Raw genomic sequence first — 17,872 nt, 5'->3', positions numbered from 1 at the left:
GAATACTATTTTCCCATAAGAAATGATACAAGGGATAGTTTCAGAGAAACCCAGGAACACTTATATTAACTGATGCAGAATTAAATAAGCAAAACCATAAGAAAATGTTCATATAATAAATATTGTAAAGACAAATTTGAAAGCCTTAAGGATTCTAATCCATGCAGTGATCAATTATGATTCTAGAGGATTGACTCACTTTTTGACATAAAGAAATAGACTCAAAATGAATAAAAAATATTTGGAAATTTTTTTTTGTTTGCACATTTTTATTAAAAAGGTTTTTCTTTTTTTCTAAAGAGGGCACTGAGAGAAAGAGAAAATAAATGCGTATTAATTTAAAGTAAACTAAAATTTTAAATAAGCATATTGAAAGAGAAAGATTATACTTAATACTTGCCACCTAGTGTGATTCTATTCCTATACTCTCTTTACTTAATTCCCAATAACATGCTCTTACCCTTTCTTTTCTTTTATTGCAACTTCCAAACTCTACCATCCTAAAATGGAATTTGTTCTGCTTTTCCTTCTTGAATCTTCCCTCCTTAATCTTTCTTTCTCCTAGTCTCCATCTGATTCACTGTTCACTTTCATATATTTTTTCACCAACCTAAGTATTTATGTATGTGTTGAAAACTTCTTTATATGATTCAAATGAAAGAGAGGTTCACATGAAATCTAGTCCCCTTTACTCTATATTCATATAGTCTTCTCATATACTCAGATTGTATCAAATAAAAAATTCCATTCACTTCTTCCTTTCTTCTCTAATGTTTTTTTCTTCCCTTTTCTTTTTTTCTCCAAGATCACCAAAATATATAAAAATTATCCCTACACTCTAATTTATTTACCACCATCACCTTCATCACTCTTGATTACATTAGGGCCCTGAGGGGGCAAATTTTAAATTCCTCATTTGAATATAGCCATTTTGTTATTATATAGTCACTTCCAATTGCACTCCTGTATTTACCGTTAGGTATTTCTTTTCCCTCTGTATTTATAGTTCAAAATATCAGCTCAGCTCTGGTCACTTCATCAGAAACATTTCAAAGTCCTCTACTTCATTAAATATCTATATTTTAAGATTATAGTTAGCTTTGCTAAGTAAGTGATTTTTGGCAATAATCCATTGTCTTTGTCTTCTGGAATATTACATTCCAAGTTCTCTTCTTCATTATATTAGCGGCTACCAAGTTTTAAGTGATATTTGTCTCCTTGTCTCTTTTTAGCTGCTTGCCAGGATTGGTTTTGTTTGTGGGTTGGAACTGAAATCTTTCTGTTTTGAAATAATATTCCTGGAGAGTTCAGAGGCCTTGTAGACCAATCCCCTCACTTTACATATGCACTTGACTAAGGTCATCCAAATAGGAAGTGTCAGAGTCAAAATTTAAATCGGGTCTTCTGATTGCAGAGAGTGCTTTTTGACATCATACTTCCAAACTGTCTCCCATTTTCCCTCTTTGTATCAGTTTCTTCATCTTTTACCTGGAGGAGAAAAAAGGAAGAAGGATTAAATGGGATGAACTTTTACCATGTGTAGCAACATCCTATAAACATTTTCAAAGGAATAGAGTGTGTAAAGTATGATGCAGTATAATTAAAATTAAATTAAACACTTAAAATTAAGTTTAAAATTAAAATAATAGAATTATGAATTTATTAGAAAAGATACCCAGAAGAAAAATCACTAATTAATTAGGTAATTAATTGTGAGGCCCTTTGGCACCGTTTTTCAATAGATGCCCTAACATTTCTTCTCCAGAGGAGACCTAATCAATCCATTGATCCTTTTTAATAAGTTCTATAATGATGCTCCTGATGCTGAAATAAGTATATATTTTCTCTGAACTTTCATAGGCACTGTAATGAATAAATCAGACTTGTGTGTATCCCCTGATTTTTATTATCACCTACAATATTTTGTCACATTCAGCTCTTTCTAGAAGATATCTGACTAAATAATTATTTTTCTCCTTTTTGCTTTAAGGGTTAAAATTTTAAAAGATTTCTTATTTGATGAATATGTTCAATTTATTTCAATTTAGATTGCATTTTTTTACAATCCACTGTAAGCAGAGGACTCGATACAAGGGATGATTGAAAATTTGGTTTAAACATAGTTTTTGCTTCATGGAGTTTATAGTCTAGCAGAGAAATATGAAAATACACACACACAAAAAAAAAACTACAGTAGCAGATGACAGACAATAATAGCTAGCATTTAAATAATGCTTTCGTTTTATAAAATACATGTTATCTCATGTAATTTTTACAATAACCTTGTAAAGTAGTTCCCATTATTACCCTGGCTTTATAAATGGGGCTGAGATTTGATGACTTGCCCAGGGTCAAACAATTAGCAAGTATCTGAGGTAACATTTGAACTCAGTTCTTTTTGACCACAAGCACAATGCTTTATCTATCCACTAGGACACCCATGGCATCATAATAAATACTTAGAGGTGTCCAATTAAAGTGCAATGTGAAGTCCAAAGGAGAAAATATAATTATTTATTGAAGTTATTAGTAAAGAGGTGGTATTTAAATGATATATAAATTATCAGGAAGAAATTTGTGGAGATCAAGTGGTAGGTAAAAATACATACTTAGCAAGATAAGAGGAAAATCAGAAGCAATTTGGGATTAATGCAGCACCTAGAAGAAAGGGATATTAAGTGTTAGAGAAATATAAAGTAGAATAAAGGCTGGAAGGTTATTAAATTTGATGATTAAAGGAATTAGTAATTTTTGGAGGCAAGATTATAAAGAGTTGCAGAAAATAGGTGGGAGATGGGAAGAAGAGATGGGAAGGAAAAAGGATAGATTATTTATTCAAAAAGTTTGGCAAGAAGTAGAGAAGAAATGAAATGGTGTAAAAGAGAACCTTTTAGAATTGAGAAGACATGTTTGTGGTCATAGGGGAAAGAGTCTTTGGAGAATATTTAAAACCTGAAGGTTTAATGGAGATTTTCTAATGATTGAAAGAAAATAATTGCAGGAACAGGAGAATGATTGATAAAGGGACTTGATAAAGGGCATAAATAAAGGGATTAGCATCGGAGAGGGTTAGGTACACTTTATCTTCTAAGAAAGAAAGGAAATCTGGGTCCTTGATCAGTGAAGGATTGAGTTGGAGGGCTGGTGACCCAAAGGGTGACAAGAAATAGACAAATATTGTAATGAATCTTTGTTGTCATTATTTTGTCTTTACATAAATTCTGTGTGGGTATGCATGGGTATGTCTTCAGTATGTCTTACATTAAGGAAAATATATATTGGTGATAGATAGCCAAGTAATTGCTGCTATAGGTCATCAAAGTCATTATCTAACAAAAACATGACTTTAAAATGAAACAAACAGCTAAAAAAACAAATCTTCACAATTTAACATAAATTCTGTGTACAATTTTGAATAAAAATCCCCATTTGGTTATCTTATTGAAATTTAGGGAAATAGTGATCTTTGGAGAAATTTTATTTCTTCCTTGTAAAAGTCTGTTACAAATTATTGTATTCCAGCAAAATAACTGTTTGGACATGTATACATATATTGTATTTAACTTATACTTTAGCATATGTATTGGTCAACCTGCCATCTGGGGGAGGGAGTGGGAGGAAGGAGGGGAAAAGTTGGAACAAAAGGCTTTGCAATTGTCAACGCTGAAAAATTACCTATGCATATAGCTTGTAAATAAAAAGCTATAATAATAAAAAAAAAAATGTTGTACTCCAGAACAGGAGCTTTGGATGCTTGAGTCAATCTAAGTAATATAGATAAATGTCCTTAGAGTTTAGTCAAACCTTGAAGTCCCTATTGAAGAAAACTAGAAATGTCACTTTTCTGTGTGCCTGAACCTGACAGTATTAATCATAACCAAACAGGAGAGAAAATGTCCTCCTTTAGTTAATGAAATAACTTAATGATTTTACTTACCTTAAGTTTTAAAATCTAAAATAATCTTAAAATACATGTGGTTTGCAAAACCACTGACTTTTTTTTTTAAATTCTAAAAGGGATCTTAAAAACCATTTACTCTAACCCTTTCATTTTACAAATGAGTAAACTTGAGTCCACAAAGGGTAACATCTTGCCTTAAGTCATATAGTTATTATGTGTGAAAGCTATTCCTAGACCTCAGCCTTCCTTCCTCTCCTTAATTTTTCATCTCTTATGATTCTCCTAATCAGTTAAATAACCACGAACAATCCCTTGCCTCTGGGTGGTATTTATTCTGTATGATATTATAAGGAGAGCAATGGATTTGGAGTGCAAGGACCTTGATTCAAATTCCATTTGCTACACTCAAATAGAAGGTAGCATTCATGACTTGACTTTAGGCAAGTTATAAATCTCTGAACCTCAGTTTTCTCAGCAGTAAAATGAAGATCCTGGACTAGATGATTTCTAAAGCCACCAAATTTAAGTCTACAATCTTCATACATATATTATTTTCATGATGGGCTCTCTTCTAATAAATGAATAAAAGGATTAGAAAAATATCATTAATATCCAAAATGTTAATTTTCATATGATTAAAGATCTAACAATAGTTACATTTTCCATCTCTCTCTCCTTTTTCCCACCCTCTTTATGTCATTGTAATTCTTCCCTAATTTTAAATAAGTCCAGCACAAAATTTTAAGCTAATTTTTCTGTTTCTTTTTCTCAATATTCTTTTTTCTTTTAAAAATCTCTATTAATTATTTGATTATCTATTGCCTTGATTTCAATAACATCCCCCATTTGGTCTCTCAGTTTTTTTCAATATCAGTAGAAAATCTATGGCTAGTTTTAAAAAATCATTCTCAATAATATGAATAGATCACTGGGAAATGAATGTAAACTGTTATTTCTACCTTCTGAATCCAATTCTTCCTGTGCAACAAAAAATTCGGTTCTACACACATATATTGTATCTAAATTATACTGTAATATATTTAACATATATAAGACTGCTTGCCATCTGGGGGAGGGGGTTGGGGGAGGAAGGGAAAAAATCTGAATAGAAGTAAGTGCAAGGGATAATGTTGTAAAAAATTACCCATGCATATGTACTATCAAAAAATGTTATAATTATAAAATAAAATAAAAAATTAAAAAAAAAATAATATGAATAGATACAGAATAAGTTCTTGATAATGTTGCATTTTCTATAATATAATTTTATCATTCCTTTATTGGGTTCTTTAATTATTTTTCTTTCAATCCTCCTTTGATCACTTTACCTCTAAGATTCTCTCCATAGGTTTTTAAAATAATTTACTCATTTTCTCATACTTTTCATCTCAGTCTTCATATTCTGTGTTTTCTCTCAGCTTTTTTAATCATTCATTTGCATTTTTCACTTTGGTATTTATGATATAGTCTCTACTCTTCTTTCTGTCCAATAAATTAATGAGAATTTTATTTTTAAAGTCTTTCCCAATGATTCACTTGCCAATGAAGTCTTATATTCCTTTTGCTATTACGATTATTTCTAGTATAGGATCTCCTAAGGCAAAATATTCAACACTAGATACAGACACAGTAAATCATTAACACAGACAAAAATAACACAAAAAATTGTTGTTTTCCAAGTGTATGTATGTCAGATACTATTAAGTAAAAAGAATTAGAACAGATAGGTCAGATACTATTAAGTAAAAAGAATTAGGACAGATAGGTGGCCTGGTGGATAGAACCTAGGCATGTAGTCCCCAAAGACTTAAGTTCATATCTGACCTGATACACTTGCTCTATGGCCCTATGCAAATTACTTAACCTCTGTTTGCCTCAGTTACCCCATCTGTAAAATGATACTAACATAATCTTCCTTCCAGAGTTGTTATGAAGATCAGATGAGATAATAATTATAAAGCACTTAGCACAATGCTTATTATATAGCAAACACTATATAACTGTTAGCTTTCATCATCATAATTATTATTATCACTTAGAGAATTTATGCATAAGCATACTTTTATCCTCATTATCTAAAAATTTCAATCAAAAGTAATTGGTTGGGGCTTGACTTGTCCAAATAATTGTCTCAATATTCCATTTGAATTTTCTAAGATAGAATTGACTTATACCACTTTTTCTATCTCAATTGATGAATCAACCAACAAGCACTTATTAAGTATCAAGTGTGTACTTAGTGCTGTGCTAAGAGCTCAAGACACAAAGATAAAAATTAAACAATGCCTTTCCTCATGAAGCTTATAATCTATTAAGGAAAAAAAATACATATATAAATGGGTAAATAGAAATAATACAGTTCTTATCAACAGAATCCCAGTCCCTAGAAAATATTCAATATTCTCTGCCTCCTGACAATCTAAGTTAAGGCTTGGAAAGAAAATTTCTTGAAATGAATATTGGGACTAATGGAGAGCCCTCTCCTCTATTCAGGGGCATATTTAGGTGTTCATATTCCAGTGACTAGGACTCCATTGACCAGTCCCCTGGAATAAAAATTTTAAAATAGATGTAAGGTAATGAAATAGATAATAGCAGAAGCTAGGCTGATTAGGAGAGGCTTCATGTAATTAAAAAAAAATGGTGATTGACCTAAGTCTTAAAGGAAAATAAAGATGGAAAATAAAGATTCTAAAAGGCAGAGGTTAAAAGGAAATACTTTGCAGGCATGGAGGGTAGTTCATGGAAAGTGTAAGATGAGAAATGGAATACTGTATATGAAGAAAAGCAAAAAAGGTCAGTATGGCTAAAACATTATTTACGTGAAAGGGAGTACTATGTAATAAGATTGGAAAGGTAAATTGGGGCCAGGTTGTAAAGTTTAAATGCACAGCAGGTAAGATTATTGTGAAAGTGTTAATAACAAGGTTTGGAAGTTGATTGGCTAAGTGGGGCAAATGAGAATGAGTAAATAAAGATGACCCTGATGTGATATCTGCCACTAAAATAAGAAAGTTTAGAGGAAAGGAGAATTTGGAGAAGAAAGATGAGTTGTTTTAGACAGATTTTTCTATATCAAAAAAAAGTCTATGCCTAGTTTTCAAAAATCACTCTCAATATTATGAATGAATAACTTTTAAATTATATTGCATTTTCTACAATGTAAGAGGTTTGTATCTATTTATATCAAAATGCCAAATGGGTAGTTGCTTATGTGGACTGGAGCTAAGAAGAGATCCTAAAGTTGTATACAGAGATCAGGGAATCATCTACAAAGAGATGGTGAATAAACCCATGTGAGATTTTAGTATTTTAAAGAAGGCAAAGTATTTTACATATTACATTTTAAATTCAACAACTCTCTGAGATAAGTATTATAATTACTGAAGTTTACAGATGGATAAAGTGAAGCTCACAGAGGCTAAATTATTTGCACACAGACACAACACCCTTTAAGTTTCTGAGATTGCATTTATACTCACCTGAGTGACCTCAAGTCCAGTGCTCTACCTACTCGACTACATAGCTGCCTAGGAATCAACCAAGTGGAAAACTTTAAAGAGAGAAAAAAACCCAAGACACCATTCTAAACTATATCCACAGTTAGCAAGCATATATAAAGAACAGTGTGGATAATTATATGGATGATACAGCAGAAGAAACTAAGGCCAAGTGATCAGGCAGATAGGAACACCACCAAGATAAAGCATTATCTTCAATGGATAATTTAAAGGTCAAAAATATACATGTATATTATTTAAATGATAGGCTCATTTGTTGGGGTTTGTGGTGCTTTGATAATCTAAGCAGTGCCTGCCAAATACTGCCTAGTAAAGAGGAAGAACTCTGAAAAAGTATACTTAAGGCTCAATATGATTGATTTAATCCTACAACAAGATATTAATGCAGTGGAATTAAGATAATGATTCTCTAGTTTACATGTACTTAGTATAGTTCTACAAGTTGACACTTACAAGATTGATACTTATGATGATATACTTAGAATATATAAGAACTAAGAGATCTGTGAGGGAGAACAGACTTCAAGATAGAGACCCTCCTAGTGGCTCTCCTGCCTCCCGCATTCCTCCACTGAAACCAAGACCCATTTCAGAGGACCTCCAGAAAGCTAGCCTGGCCCCAGACGAAGGAGACAGACCGTCCCAATAAAGACTTTGGACTTTATCCCTGACAATTCTTGTGGTGATTATTCTGCTGAAACCAAGGCTGGTCTCAAGACCTCCAGAAAGCTAACCAGAACATTACAAAGAAGCTTGACTATTTTAGTAGTACACTACAAATAATAATTGAAGTGGGAAAAGTATATTGTCACATCAATTTCCTGCTAAAATTAGCAAACAAAAATGAACAATGAAGACTACAAACCAAAAATATTTAATTTATATTTTAGATGGGAGATACAAAAGAAGTTAAATATTTTTCTTTTCATTTTCTTTCTTTATAAAAATTACATTTATTGATATCTTTTTCAAATCAGTTACTTCTAGATCTAACCTCTCTCCTAGAATTGAACTCTTTCTTTTCCCTTGTAACAAAAAAATCAAGCAAAAACAACCAATGAAGTGGCCTGTGCCTGACCATAATGTAACATTCTAATGCTATAGATCCTCACCTCTTTGCCTCATATATTTAATTTTTAACTTTCTGGAACCAAAATTATCCGTTACAATTAAACATTTGACTTCTACTCATGCTATAAATGAGTTAGTTATTATATACCTGGTTTTTATTTATTTTTCATAAAGAACATGCAAATATATTTTTAAATACTGAAATTTCACTCTGCCTTTCTTTTTCTTGGAGGCATGGGACAGTAGAAGATGGTTGTTTAAAAAGAATTGTTCATTCAAATTTAAACTTAAATATTTAAATCAAAATGTAATTGTATACTATATGTGATCCTGTGCTAAGCAAGAGGAGAAAAAAGACAAATAAGATATAATCTTTGTCCCTTAAGAGTTTATGTTCTAACTTGAAGCTTGGCCAAAATAAGCAGTCTGGCTTATTATATATTAATGTGCTTAAATTCAACCTAGCTTTCTACAAATATCTTGGAAAATCATCCAACACTTTGCCACAGTCTCCTGGTACACATCAGAGTACATCTAAAACAGAGAGAAGCACTCTAAGTCAGGGCCATAAATGATGTCCTCCACTCAATTAAGAAAATTCCTAACGATTGTTCAATTATGAATTGTGATACCAAATTTCTTGTTTTGTTTACCAGGGACTGAAGTATTGTCAGAACTTGGAAGGGAAAGTAAAGAGAGACTAGTGCTAGAAGTTGATGAATTTGTCCAACCGATTGACAAACTGAAGTTAAGATACAAATGGAGAAAATACTATGGTAGGTCAGTGAAAGGCTGTGCTAAGATTTCCAAGTGAGGGCTATCATCCAGAGAAATATAGTAAAATTTAGTTAATAATAATAATAAAATTAAAAAGTAACAAATCCTTGAATCAGAAGACCTACTAGATTGAGGTCTGGCTTTGCCAGACTTTATTGGCTGTGTTACCCCGAAAAATATTGTTTAATACCTCTGAAGTTCATTTTCCTTTTCTGTAACAAGGGCTTGATAACCGCTTCCCAGACTATTGCTCACATCATTATTATATGAAAATCATTTTGTATATTCTAAAGGAGAGTGAATAAGATCCAGATCTGTGATTTCCTAAATGAAGGGAGCTCAAAGAGGATAATTTTCTCTACCAGTGAAACAGTTCTCTACAACTCAAAGTTTAGAAATTAGCCTAGGCCATTGAGAAGTTTGATGACTTAGTCAGTGTCACATAACCAATATGTTTCAAAGGTGGGAATTGAAACAAGGTTTACCTGCCTTCAAACTAGCTCTGTGCACACAAGACCAGGCTGCTTCTCTAAACTCTGAAATGTTTTTATAAATGTGAGCTATTATTATTGCACCGAGGAAAAGTCCATATGCTGTCTTCCTGTAGTGTTTATCCTAGACAAATTGGATAGCTTGCCAAGACTCATCAAACTACTGATCACTACCTATTTCTGCCTGTTCATATGAGAAAGAATGATACAGTCAGAAGAAACCTGGAATGCATCTCTGAAGACTTTGAAGTCCTGGGTAGGAAACTGAAGGACTTGAAGGAACAGCTGGTGTTTTCATCTCTTCTGTTTGAAGGTCGTGGCTTTGTAAAAGAAAGGAGGATATGGGAAGTGAACAGCTGGCTATATAGATGGTACTGAAGAGCTGGCTTTGGTTTCCTGGAGAATGGCTTACAATAACCAGAATGAAAAGCTCTTGGCAAAGGAGAGAGTGTCTCTCAAAAAGACTGGAATCAATGCATTTGGCAACGGACTTGTTAACCTTAATATGAGAGCTTTAGACTAAATTTTGAGGGGAAAAAAGAAAGAAACTGCCCAAATAAAACGACCAGAGCAGGATTTTAAGTTAAAAAAAGTACAATCTAGAATAAAACACCATGGATGCCCTAGAAATTGTCAGGTGAAGATAACAAGCAAATTAGGAATAAAATCCATAGCCCCAGATATGTTAGTGCCCCAAATATATATCAAGAAACAAACAAAAAAAACCTGTAGGTGAATTTAAAAAGAAAGAAAAACAAAGTCTATATCCTTAAAAAGTATACTGGGGACAGCTAGATGGTGCAGTGGATAAAACACTGGCCCTGAAATCAGAAACACCTGAGTTAAAATCTGACCTCAGACACTTAATGCACCCTCGCTGTGTGACTCTGGGCAAGTCACTTAAGCTCAATTGCCTCACCAAAAAAAAAAAAAAAGAAAAAAAAGAAAAGAAAAGAAAAAAGAAATTTAAAAAAATTATACTGAAGACCACCAAGCTAAACAGAGCATGTCGAAAATATTTTTGTAATAAAGCTTAAAATCTGACTCAAAGCTGAAATATTGTAATAGAATGATTTAAGCATTTAGGCATCTACTAGAAACCTTACTCTGCTTAAAAGCAAAATAATTGATAGAATATTTATCTGTAAAATGACAATTTAATCCTCAGAAATTAGGGGAAATAAAGGGGAGAACTGTTATCCTGGACTTAAATTTTGGCCAAGAAGGAAGACTTAATTAAAGAAGCAATAAGAAATTTAGTGTGATAGATAGACACATACATATATACATAGATTTTTAACACCATGTCTTACTAAAATTCATAATAGTCAAATATGGCCAGAGTCAGATACACACATACACACATATACCTGAGATTTTTAGGAAAGCATTATTTTTTAAAACTCTAATGGAGATTAGCTAAAACTAATCCTTCTGTAATGTCTTCAATTCTATTCTCTATTGCATTATCCAGGGCTTTGTTCTAACAATTGTCTCCTCGGTCAAGCACTTTCAATTTCCTCTTCTCCATTGCATCCTTCATATACCACCAATACAGCAAAAAGTCACTTTGATTCTTTCATTTGCTATTCCATTGATACCTCCCCTTCACAGATAAAACTCTTAAAACATCAGTCTGTATCTAATACTATTACTTCTTCAACAAGTTTTTTCCTCTTTCCTTTGCAATATACCTTCCTATGTTAGTATGTTATGGAAAATGTTCTTTCAAAGATCACCAGTGACCTGATCCCCAAGTCAATCCTGATGTGTCCCTCTCAAACTTCATCTCCTTGTCCTATGGTTGACTGCAAGACATCTCTGCCTGCATGTTCCTCAATCATTCAAAATGGACCTGCCATAATTAAATCTATTCTTAGATTCCCTACTCCCTCCACCAAAAATTCCTCCTTTTTGAATATTTTTATTAAATGACTTTATTTACCCAATCTTATTGAAATTTTTTCTTTGTTACTCTTTCCTGTCCTCTCATACCTAATCAATTTAAGACAATTATTGTGGGTATTAATAGAGATAATAATTAAACCCATGTGAACTGATGAGGTCACTGGAAGATCATGTAGAAAGATAGAGGAATGCCCAGGAAAATGACACCCACAGTAACTGGCACATATTAAATTCTGAATAATTGATTTTCATTCATTTAGGGAGTAGAGTATGAAGGATTATCCACCAATGGGACTTGAAAGGAGGGGCATACAAGAAAGAGAACAGATTGTATTATTTCCAAAACCCAGAGAGAAAAGACTATATAGGAAAGAGTAAATAAATGTCTCATGCTGCAAAGAAGTCAAGAAGGATAAGAACTGGTGGGGAGTGGGAATGGGTTGGTAGAGAGAACTTTTGGATTTGATGATTAAAGGACAACACAATTTAGAGTTACATATTTGTTGAATTTAAGTAAATAGAGAGTAAAAGGTTCAAAAAAATGTCTTGCAACAATAACAACTTCAGAGTTATGGGATCACAAACTTAGGGCTGAATGGAAAGAGACCATTTAGTCTAACTTCTTCATTTTATAGATGAAAAAACTAATGGTTAGAGAGGCTAAATTATTTGCCCAAATTATCAGATACTGGATTTGAACTTAGGTCTTCCTGACTCCAAATCTAGTACTGTATGATTTCTGTCCTACTCTTTCTCTATTATTTAGCAGCAAATACTCCTGTATGGATGGCTCTGTGGTAAACTTTACCACTAACCCATTAAAAATGGAGAAAAGAGACTAATCTGTACTTTATGTATCTAAGTGGGATTTACTGTAGGATATTATACAGCTGGCCAACTCTCAAGATGATGGACAGTACTGAAATTTGCTTGCTTCTGATGTTCTTCCTGCTTTTGTGGACAGGTCTTCATTTCTAATCAGTTTCCACATCTGCAGAGGTCAGGAAGCAGTGAATCTTTTTCAGAAGGATTCTTTTGCAGTAACACTATTCAACAGGAATATGATTTGATGTCGAATTTTTCTTGCTTGTATAACAAAATAATCTTGTTTCTGACATGGCTATCAGAAAACCTGGTTTTTGATCTTAGGATGACCATTAATAATCTCTGGAGACAGAAAACAGCAAAGATATCAGAAGTCATTCTAAGATCATAGCTGCATGTTATTTCATTCAGTTGAGGGTATAAGCCATCTGAGAATACAGATCTGGTCCGATTTCTAAAAGGGAAAAACATTCACTTCCAAAACAAGGTAAAAATAAAAGCTAGACAATGATTCCCAGAAAAAAAAATCTAGAATGAACTAAATAGGTATTCTGCAAGGATCTAGCAGGGATTATCTATAAGCATTTTACAATAAACTAATTTAATTTCCTTTTTTGACAATAATACTAGACTGACAGATGAAAGGAATGTCATAAATAGTCATCTTAATTTAAGCAAGATTTTTGATGGACTTTCAAATAATGCAAAGTAAAGTGGGCTGAGTTGAATCTAACCAAAAAATCATGCCCTAAAATAGTTGATTAATGGATTGATATTAATTTGTAGGGATATATCTAATAGAGTATGGTGATTCTGTGCTCATCAAAATTTTTTTATCAGTGATTTTGATGAATATATAAAAGTCCTCCTTATTGAATTTGCAGATTAAAATAAAAAATATAAGATATCTTATGAGATAAAAAATTAAGAAAAGTTAATTAATACTTTAAATGATAGACTTTTTATTCAAAATTATCTGAAGCCAAAATTCTGGGCTAAAAGCCACAAAATTAAATTTAATAGGAATGAGTTTAAAAGTTTATAAAAGCAGTTGTTCCAGACCAGAATGTGGAGTCTTAGTTAGCTTTGACAGTAATTCATGTGGGGGAAAAAACTGGGATTTTAATTGATTATAAACATAATATGAGCCAATACTGTGATCTAGCAAAAAAAGAAAAAAAAATAATAGAAATGCACTTTGCAGATCATAGGAGGTAATATAACCACTGTATTCTGTCCTGGTGTGACCACATCTGAAGTATTACGTTAAATTCTGGGCACCAGATTTACTTAGGAGATACTTTGATCAACTGTAGTATATCCAGAACAGGATAACCAGGACAGTAAAGAATCCAAAAACTATGTCTCAGGAGGGATGGCAAAAGTTGCTGAAGGATATTCAGGGAAAATTTTAAAACCATGGAGGACATAACTGCTATCTTCTTATTTGATGGATTCTTATATAAAAGAGGATCACAGAGTCATACAATAACTAAAAAGACTTCCAATGTACTGAGTAACTCCAGAGGTCAAAAGAAGAATAACATGAAAAAATCATAAAGAACCAAATTGAGGTCAATAGAAGGAAGAACTTTCTAACTATTTAGAACTACCCCATAAGAGCAATGGAGTAGAAGTAAAGAGCTTTGAATACTCAGAGTTTAAAAAAAAAAAAAAAAAAAAAAAAAGATTCATGACCTGGGTGTGGATTTAAACTAGATGAACATCTAAAATCCTTTCCAATTTTAAGATCTTATGGTTCCCTGATTCTAAAACACTGAATACACACACTTTTATAAAAATAGAACTAGGGTAATTTGTTTTTCTTTTAACTTTACAAAATTACTCTTATAGTTAATTGGATTATGACTCATATTTAGAAACTGGTCCATTTGTGGAAAAGTGCATGGCCAAATGGAAAAAAAACATCTTTCTGTGCAAACCCATTAGATTAGTTGGTTAAGACTTCAAATAACAAGACAAACAAGAAAAAAAACCACATCTAGTGTTTTCTTTTGCCTTTCTAATACATAAAAATCAAAATTTCAAAACATAAACTTCAGTTGTAAAAAAAGATTTTATCAGTGTATTTATTGTGCATTTAGGATGTTTCTGCATGGCTCAGGATGCCAGAATGCCATTGTTGCTCCATTTGAGTTGATTATTTTATTGGGGTTTCACACAATGTTATATAGTCTCAGGATGAGAGGAGAAGGGATGTTAATAAAAAAAATTAAGCTAATCAATAATTTAAACTTTTTGAGAGCATTAACTATTTGGAATTAAGGTGAGGAGAGAATGTCCTTGTCTTTTAATCCCCAAATAAACAATACCTTGTATCTTCTAGAGGCTTCATTAATGTTTTCTAATTGAATCCAATTGAAATTCATTTTCATTACTAATAGGTATTTTTCAAAATTATTTTTTGTATTTTGAACTTTTTTGGCAATTCACAGATAGAAAAATAGAGATAAAATTGTGTATAAATATTGGGTATGTGTGTGTATACATGTATATAAATATACACATGTGTATTTATATATACACATGTAGATATATGATGCTTTATGCATATATCTTTAGTGTGAAGTGAGATCTAGACCTGTGATTTCATGAATATGAAGAAATTCCATTGGGGAATTTTCTTCTTCTAATCAATGTCAGAATGATAATTACCAACTTATCTATAATTTAAGAGTTTAAAAAAACTGTCTGAAAGCATTTAGAGTTATTTATCAAGAGTCTTATAGGGTAGTATGTAGTTTGATTCAATGTAGTATGCATTCATGAGATACCTATTGTGTATTGAATGCTATGCTCAGTTCAAGAAATAAAAACAAAAGTTAAGTACTTTCTGTCTTAATGAGAAAATATGAAGTAAATGCAAATTAATTGTGGGAGTAAACATGTTTTAAAGTGGGATGAGAAGGGAAAAGCATTCCAGGTCTGAGGAAATAGAGTCTGCAAAGGGAAGAAGTCACTAGATAGAATGGAATGTCGAATGAACCAGAAATAAGCTAATTTGGCTTCTATTTAGAGTATATAAAGGTGTGTAATATGTAATTAGCCTAGAAATATAGTTTAAAACCAGATAGCAAAGGTCTTTGAAAGTCAAGTAGAAGAGTTTTTGATCTTAGAAATAATAAATAGCTACTGAGGCTTCTTGAATATCATGCTCAGACTTATGTTTTTTAATTATCTCCAAGAAATAAGAGGTGATGTTTGATATTGGCAGAAGAAAGGCTGACCCTCAATCATTTAACTACAAGGCTGTTCCCATCTACTCTGCCATGTTGCCTATTGCATAGATAATACACATATACATATACTTGAATATAGGGGAGATTTCCTTGTAATTGTGCTGACTTTGCTTGGCTAAAGTGGATTTTTATCTTAGTAAAAATCATTCAACTCTTCTTACCACTTAGCAAAACTTTGTTAAAATTGGGTGTATTGGGAATCTAATAGAAAATGATAGAAAATATACATACCATCTCTTCCTCTTGTAATTTCCTGGATCTTTTTCTATTGAGTTTGGAAATCTCATTAGTGGTTGAGGTGTGGCAAGGAATAAAATCAGTTAAATGATAAAATTGTTGAATGATGGCAGAATAATAGAGTGGTGGTGAGATTAGCTCATATTCAAATACTATACATTATAGAGAATGACTTTTTGTATGAACAAAGATTCCAAGAAAGTACTTGGTGTGACCAATTACTCAACAAAGAAAATTTATTGTAAGCAAATCAACATGGCATGGTTACTGTGGACCATATGCTGGAATATGGAAACAGCTGTGTTATACAGAACTTTCTTTGTAATGAAATTTTGCCTTTATCTTTAAACTTGGTGATAAGTGGTCTTACTTTTGTCAACTATATGCAGAATATACTTCAAGGTAAATTACATGCATTTGATTCTACTCATCTACCAAATTATATCCTCCCTAAATCTGTCTCATCTTACATTAACTGACAAAGACATGTGTATATGTGTGTATACATATACACACATATAATATGTTTCATAATTATGTATGTCTATATGTGTGTATGTGTATACAAACATATTTATACACATATATAAAATATGTACATAGGTTGAGGGTGAATAATAGACCTCAATGAGTTAGGGGAATGTTTATCCCAAACATGTGAAGACTTTCCCTGGTAGATGAGAACAATTTGTTCAATGGCCATGAAGGCAGCTGAAGCAGGCTCTGTGAAAACCTTAGAGCTTAGTCAGACATCAAAGAAGCTAAGGTAATCAAGTGAATCCTGGGCCATCGCCAATCCTGGTTTTTATCTTGCCATTGGACTTTAATAACTCTGGAAGAAAAAGTAAAGTTAGTGACTTTGTTCAACTCTGTCTCACTCAAATCCAATTCATGCACGAGTCATGATATCACCCATGATGTCATAATATCATCAGTCTTTGAAAATGAAGGACAAAAACAACAGAAGATAAATAGATATAGATACATTATTTTTTACTATGAGACTAAGTATATGTATAACTCTTAGAGCAAAAATAGCATTCATCTCTTTACCAATAGAATGACAAGAAAAATAAATATCTATTTGGAGATGAAAATTATTATTAAGATTAATATTTAACTCCTAATGATTGGTGCAAATACAATCAATTCAGTCAACTGACTGCCTTAGTTAAATCAGTACTAATGGGGGTGAGAGAAAGAAATTGTCATCATTAATGACTACAAGTAAAAGTTTCTATAACTTGCTAATATCTTGCTAAAAGTCGCTATAACTTGCTATATCTATAAACATTATAGGCCTCTATTAATTATATACTTTGCAACAGATTATGATTATTACAATGATTTATAATTCCAATTATTTCACATAGGATTGCGGTTTGAAAATTCACCCAGAGGAAACTTGTGGATTACAGCATCTGTCATCTGACTACATTGCAACCATTTCCCAGCCTGAACTTAAGATTTGTAGGTCTGGGGACGCCAAAGGTGAGCTTTTCCTGCATATCACTTTTACTGAGAAAGAACATTTATATAAATCAGTATGTAATTATTTTAATTTCCAAGGCCTTAAATCAAGCAAAGTTCTTACTTTTAGAAATCTCTAGGTTAAACTGACATTTAACTTATTATTTTTTATTTTAATAACTTTAAAACAATGCAAAGCCAATCAGGTGATTGTCATTGTAGATAAGCATCTTCATATTTTCATGATACATGTGTTTAAGTCCTTTAATAAATAAGTTGAATATACATTCTTAATATTTTGAAATATTTTTTGAGTCACCAAAGATCTCTCTGAGTTTCAAAACCAGTTGAAAAAAGTTTCTACTGGCTATATGTACATTTTTTTAAAGGCTTATTTTATTTGCAGGAATT

At 32.1% G+C, this 17,872-nt stretch overlaps 1 protein-coding gene across 2 annotated transcripts in view; it reads left to right on the top strand.

Moving 5' to 3' along the window:
* CPED1 (cadherin like and PC-esterase domain containing 1) overlaps positions 1 to 17,872 on the top strand; it is a 404,819-nt gene that overhangs the window by 337,052 nt on the left and 49,895 nt on the right. For both annotated transcript variants that reach the window (XR_012482383.1, XM_074268145.1), the window contains exon 18: positions 17,365 to 17,482. Coding sequence is in view for 1 of the 2 variants with exons in the window: in XM_074268145.1 (XP_074124246.1) it covers positions 17,365 to 17,482 (118 nt within the window). In the remaining variant the exon portion in view is untranslated. The remainder of the gene's footprint in view (positions 1 to 17,364; positions 17,483 to 17,872) is intronic.

The sequence above is a fragment of the Sminthopsis crassicaudata genome, chromosome 5, assembly GCF_048593235.1.
Source record: "Sminthopsis crassicaudata isolate SCR6 chromosome 5, ASM4859323v1, whole genome shotgun sequence".
Lineage (NCBI taxonomy): Eukaryota > Metazoa > Chordata > Mammalia > Dasyuromorphia > Dasyuridae > Sminthopsis > Sminthopsis crassicaudata.
The sequence above is the reverse complement of the archived record's forward strand: the minus strand, read 5'-3'. Positions and strand labels throughout refer to the sequence as shown.